Source organism: Eretmochelys imbricata, chromosome 9 (genome assembly GCF_965152235.1).
Source record: "Eretmochelys imbricata isolate rEreImb1 chromosome 9, rEreImb1.hap1, whole genome shotgun sequence".
NCBI classification, from domain to species: Eukaryota; Metazoa; Chordata; order Testudines; family Cheloniidae; genus Eretmochelys; species Eretmochelys imbricata.
In genome coordinates, this window is record NC_135580.1 from 64,628,004 (window position 1) to 64,634,191 (window position 6,188).

General features: G+C 49.1%; 1 protein-coding gene across 2 annotated transcripts; it reads right to left on the minus strand.

Moving 5' to 3' along the window:
* Positions 1–957: 957 nt before the first annotated feature.
* Positions 958–5,083, minus strand: RPL36A (ribosomal protein L36a). 2 transcript variants are annotated; one of them, XM_077825731.1, is made up of 5 exons: positions 4,985–5,083; positions 4,301–4,406; positions 3,902–3,969; positions 1,584–1,706; positions 958–1,027 (listed from the first exon to the last, which is right to left on the minus strand). In XM_077825731.1, exons 1-5 carry the CDS (start codon positions 4,985–4,987, stop codon positions 1,007–1,009), a joined length of 321 nt encoding a protein of 106 aa, XP_077681857.1. In that variant the 5' UTR covers positions 4,988–5,083; the 3' UTR covers positions 958–1,006. The 2 variants fall into 2 exon arrangements, with proteins under 2 accessions (XP_077681857.1, XP_077681855.1); XM_077825729.1 differs by lacking the exon at positions 4,985–5,083 and adding an exon at positions 4,833–4,978.
* Between the last annotated feature and the right edge of the window lie 1,105 nt (positions 5,084–6,188).

The window sequence follows — 6,188 nt, forward strand, 5'->3', positions numbered from 1 at the left end:
TAAATGATGGCTGCCTAAAAATGGTACTGCAAAAAGGAGGTGAATCGGTCACAGTGAAATCTCTACATTTGTATTAGGGCAGTTAGACCCTGCCACAAGGGCCTTTGTACATTTACTCCCTATAATTTTCAGTTTACTACTAGTGCTTGTAGAGAAGAGGGATCTAAAATGAGGCCAGCGCTATATATTTGTAGCATAAGGAATGAGGCCATCTGCTTTTCAGTAGGCTCAGCAAAAGCCAAGCCAGCCCTCCCCTATGCATTAGGACCATCACTTAGGGGATGAGCTGATCTTACCCACCCCTCCCTTTCCTCTAAAAGCACTTAATACAAGGTAAGAGTAAGGCCTGGTCCATGCAAACTGTATCACTATAATAAAGGTGAGATTTTTTTACAATTTAGTTAAACTGCTGCAGCTTTGTATACCGACATCAATTTAACTCTGCCTTAAAGTGGTTTAGCTTGTGGCCATAAATTTTCAGAAAGAAGCAAAACTAGTGAAGCAGGTTTAAAACAGGTAAGTGGTCACATACCACAGTTTGCACTAATTTAACTAAATCAATTAAGGGTAACCAGTGCAACTTCTGTTTTGACGGTCCCATGGAGTCCTATACATAGACACAGCCCTACCTTCTACTCTCATTTGTAGAAGTAAAGGACCTGGAAGAGTAGCAACATGTGGCTTCCACACCACATTGGTGCATCAGACTGGTAGGCCCTGAGCAACCTCCCAGGAGTTGACACTTTTGAGTGTGGATTAAAAAGTTTCTCTAGCTGCAGGTAGAATTTATTCTAAAACCTCTTTTTAGGCAGTATCAGCCCATACAGAAGCAAATGTTCAACCACTGGTGAGATTTCCCAGTCCTGGAGAACTTTATTCCCAGCAGCAGCTCCCATTTGAGTTTGATACACCCAGGAGTCCCTCCCTAGCAATAAGGAAATATACAAGAGCAGCAGATTCTTTCCACGTACTTTAATGGATTCCATAACAATGAACAAGACTGAGTTTAGAACTGGATCACCTGGCCCTGTAAGAGAGAAAAGACTGACTGAGTATGTGCAATACAGAACCCTACCACAAACATTTCAACTCGCCTCAGGGACTTCTATGGAGCATTATTCAAACAGCACCCTCTTACAGTCATTCTGAAAAATCCATTGACTAACAATACTCTCCCTGCCAAAAGCCAACTCTGCATCCTCATTAGTTTCTCCATTAAACAGTTACATCCAATGAGCAGCAGGATCTTTACATTAATATAGAGGTGGCTAATATCTGCTGGCCAGCTCTGGAAGTGTAGTTTTCTCACCATGCTCAGCACTGAAGTGGCCACACAGTCCACAGCTTTCAGAGTGGTAGCCGTGTTAGTCTGTATCAGCAGAAAGAACGAGGAGTCCTTGTGGCACCTCAGAGACTAACAAATTTTTATTTGAGCATAAGCTTTCGTGCATCTGATGAAGTGGGCTTTAGCCCACGAAAGCTTATGCTCAAATAAATGTGTTAGTCTCTAAGGTGCCACAAGTGGTCCTTGTTCAGTCCACAGCTTAACTTTCACCGGCAAACCCCTCAGCACATAAACATACCTTTCTCTTCTTGTCTCCTCCCAGCTCAAAGTGCTTGCACCTCTTAATGGCCAGCATTCTTTTGGACCTGCAGTTGGGCTCCACACACTCAAGTCTCAGAACAATCTTCTTCGTGGTCTTGGCCTGGAGAGAGAAAGACAGTGAATGGACTATTCCCAGTAGCAGGCAAAGCCAGCCATCATTTAGCCCTAGAGAGAAACAGCTCCTCCTGACATGTACACAGCAGGTTAGGCGCTCCAAGGCCTTTCGGGAACAAAAACCCAGCAACCTTGGGAGTTTGGAGACAAGAAATCTGGGAAACAAATTCAACTTCCTCTTCGGAACGAAGAGCACAGAGCTGACAAAACCATGGGACCAGTTTCCCAGCACAGATCTGTTACCACATTTCAGTTCTGGGCTGCAATATTCTGTCCATCCACAGGTTCTAGTCTGGGTCCTATAGATTACTGGTAATCCTAACCAGCAGCACTCCTTTTACCACTGGCTACTTAAATAATAGTTTCCAAAAACTACCAAACAAGCCAGATTATATGATGGTTCTGACAGTCATGAAACTACACTGAACACACTCATCCTTCTGCTTGTAACCCAAGGACTCCAATCCATATGGCAGTCACCAACTGTGCCACGCAGCCAGTATGCTACCACTACTTTGCAACGTCTCTCCCTATGCTCCTAATAAACTGGAGGGGCACATCAGGGTTGTGAAACGGTATGGAGGGCCAGGTAGGGAAGGCTGTGCCTCTGCAAACAGCCTGGCCCCTGACCCCTATCCGCCCCCTCCCACTTCACACCCCCCTCAGAATCCCCGACACATCCAACCGCCCCCTCCCGGGACTCCCCAGGACTCCACCCCCCCGCTCCCTGTCCCCTAACTGCCCTGACCCCTATCCACACCCCCGCCTTCTGACAGGCCCCCTGCCCCATCCAACCCCCTCCACCCCACTCCACATCCCCTGACTGCTCCCCTAGAACCCCCCATCCAACCCCCCTACTCCCTGTCCCCACCGCCTGGGACCCCCCAGAACCTCCCCCCTAAACCTCCGCTCCCTGACTAACCCCCAGGACCTCCTGCCCCTTATCCAACCCCCCCTCCCCCTTACAAAGCCGCTCAGAGCGGCAGGACAGGCTTATTGGAAAGCCTGGGAGGTGGGCGGGCACAAGCCCTGTTGCCCATGCAGCTGCAGGGGAGGAGGGACAGTGGGGGAGGGGCCAGGGCTACCCTCCCTGGCCAGGAGCTCAGGGGCCAGGCAGGATGGTCGCGCGGGTCGGATGTGGCCCATAGTTTGCCCACCTCTGTAATAGACCCAAGCAATACTGAAAAGCCACCAGTCTTAAAGGATGACCTGCAAATGAAAACATCTGGGTTGTGCCTTTGTTTAAAGACCTGGAAAAAAAGTTATGGGGGGTAATTTTGCTTTTTTAAAAATTACATTAGAAATTTCAATCTTTTTCATGGAAGGTAAGAGAGGACTAGAAAACTGATACGCTGAGTTCACCAGTCCCCATTATCAGAGACATCTAATGAATCTTCCAGCAGAAACAGAAAACCAGACATGACACTCCAGATATTTCTATGGTTATAACAAAAGTAAGCCTCCCCATGCATTTTTTAAAGAAGGGTAGTTCTCCAAGCATCCTTTATACCTATGAAGCAGTGATTTCCCCCCTCAGATCACCTTTAACATACAGTCTTAGGCCTGGGCTACACAGTTGTTGCACTGTACAACTTTTTTTTTTTTAAGCAACAATCATATCCCTAACCAAAATAGTTATAATCGTAAATCTCTTATTGTTGACACTGTTTATAGACATTGGGTTTTTAAAATTCTTTCAGTCATAACAATTTAAGGTATCAGCAATATGAGCAAGTGAAAGGGGTACAATTTCTATCCCCATTATGTCCCTTTAAAAAAGTGAATGGGACGGCCATTCCCTTCTGTCATTCAAAACACATTGGCCAGTCCAAAAGTGTGATGTGCCCACTCACTAGACAAAGGCATGCTACTGCTGCCATGAGGAAAAATTCCCATTTGGCCAAGGAGCAGCAGAGGAAAGAAATGAATTAAGGCACAAAAGGGCAAAACCTGTCATCAATACAAGTTGCTGAGCCTCTCAGCAAGATTACACTCACGGCACCCAGTCTAGACCCATGCCAAAATGCACTGACATCCCTACCCAAGGCTACCTACACATGCTATGAGTCTCTACTCAATAAATATGTGAGGGTGTAGGAGTCCTCTGAATTACCTCTCTTCACCAGAGCACATGAAATTGACCAGAGCGTTTCAACACCCTCTTTCCTTTAGCATGCTCACCTTCTTACGGAAGATAGGCTTTGTCTGACCACCATAACCACTCTGCTTCCGATCATATCTCCTCTTTCCTGTGGGGAAGAAACAAAACTCTTCAGGCAAACAGTTGAAACTCATGAATGTCCAAGGATCCCAGGAGCCTCCACCCCATAATCACTATAGATTGTTAAACAGTTATGAAATCTAACGAATTCTTCAAACATATCCACACCATTGCCCCATGTGCTGATTACCTCAGGAGCAATACATTACCCACAGCTGGGATTCAAACCTCCTGGGCTCCTACTGCCAGCAGTAATCACAACCCCATTACTCCGCACACTGGTGGCATATCTCACAGAGTAATAAATTCCTGCCTCCCACTGGCAAATTAATCTAGAAACGCACTGATCTGCCCCTTACCCTGAGCATAGAGAGAGTCCTTTCCCTTCTTGTACTGGGTCACTTTGTGGGGCTGGTGCTTGCCACATTTCTTGCAGTAAGTCCTGCGGGTTTTGGGGACGTTCACCTAATAGAGAACAGTGTCAGCATGTTAGAATAATTACCATGTAATCTGCCTAGGGTGTCCAAGCATTACATCCAACGCAGGGCTAAGCGTCAGCAATATTACCCTGCCCCCTTTCTCCCCAGGCCACTGGGATTACAGCCAGTATACGAGTGCCTCCCTCTCCCGGCACAGGCAGGCGGTGCCCACCAACCCGACACTGCAGGTAAAGAGAGGGGAGGTGCGAGATGCCACCCAGCCCCGAACAGTGCAGCCAGCACAGTGCGAGCGAGCGCTCCCGGCCCATGCCCCCCCTCCCCCCCACAGGCTCGGCTAATGGAGGGGAGACAGGCCCGCGGCGGCTCGCTCCCCGGGGCCAGCGACCCCTCCTGCCTCTCCCAGGAGCTCCCGAGAGCTGACCCAGCTCCCGAGAGCGGACAGGGCCCCCACCCACACGACCGAGCCGCGGCGGGATCCCCCGGATCGGGCCCGGCCGAGTGCCTCCACCGCAGCTCCCCGAAGCATGTGGCCCGGCCCCGGGCTCAGGCGGGCGCTCCCCGAGGCGGATGGCGGCGGATACACCCAGAGCATCCCGCTCTCACCATCCTGCCAGCGACGGCACGGAAAGAAGGAACCTGACGCGGAACCGGAAGGCAATAAACACTCGGGCGGAACAATAGAGTGACAGTGGCGAACCAGAGCGCCGGATGGCGACCATAGAGTGTGACAGCAGCGAGAAGTGCGCCACCTACTGGAGAGAAGCAGATATTGATGAGAAGGATAGAAGGAGGCCGTTCATTGGTTGGGAACGATCTTGTCTGGGCCAGTATGGGCCATAAAGATGAAGGAGCGCTTCTGATTGGTTGAGCTCCCTCCCAGCGTGTGGTAGAGGAGGCTGGAAGGGGTTGTGTGTGACAATTAAATGCCTCAGCTGTATGTGCAAAAGGTGCATTGCACGTGCCAGATGCACTGCATGACCTGTGTGCGGGCATGTCTGTATTTGCACTGCATCCACAGCCTCTGGGCACAGCTGGGGGTCCTCTAGTTGTACATGAGGCCTTAGAGATGACACTGGAGTCAATGGCAGTTGCAGGTCTCAGGCGCGGGTGTGCAGAGTTCAGCTCCCCCACCTGGGGATTTCAGTATGTTCTTCAGGGAAATGGATGTAGTTTGTGGAGTAAAACTGCCCCTTCCATTATTCCTAAGTGTTACCAACCCTTTCCACAGACCGAACACATGCAAAGGTGCAGATCATTCCATCCCATACCAAAGGGGTGTCTACTGGGGAATGAAATCCTTAAATGACGAAGTATCAGGGAGTAGCCGTTTTAGTCTGTATCCACAAAAACAACAAGGAGTCCAGTGGCACCTTAAAGACTAACAGATTCATTTAGATATAAGCTTTTGTGGATCTGAAGAAGTGTTTTTTTTACCCACGAAAGCTTATGCCCAAATAAATCTGTTAGGCCTGGTCTACAGTATGCAGTTATTTCAGAATTAGCTGAGTTACCTCGAAATAAAACTGGTTCCGTCCATGCGACCAAACCAGTTTTTTTGATTTAAAGGGCTCTTTACTCCGATTTCTGTACTCCACCGCGGCAAGTGGAGTAGCGCTAAAATCGAGATCGCAGTTCCGGGTTACAGGTACTGTGGACGCAATTTGACGATATTGGCCTCCGGGAGCTATCCCAGAATGCTCCCTTGTGACCGCTCTGGACAACACTCTGAACTCCGATGCACTAGCCAGGTAGGCAGTAAAAGCCCCGGGAACTTTTGAATTTCCTGTTTGGTCACCATCAGCACAGG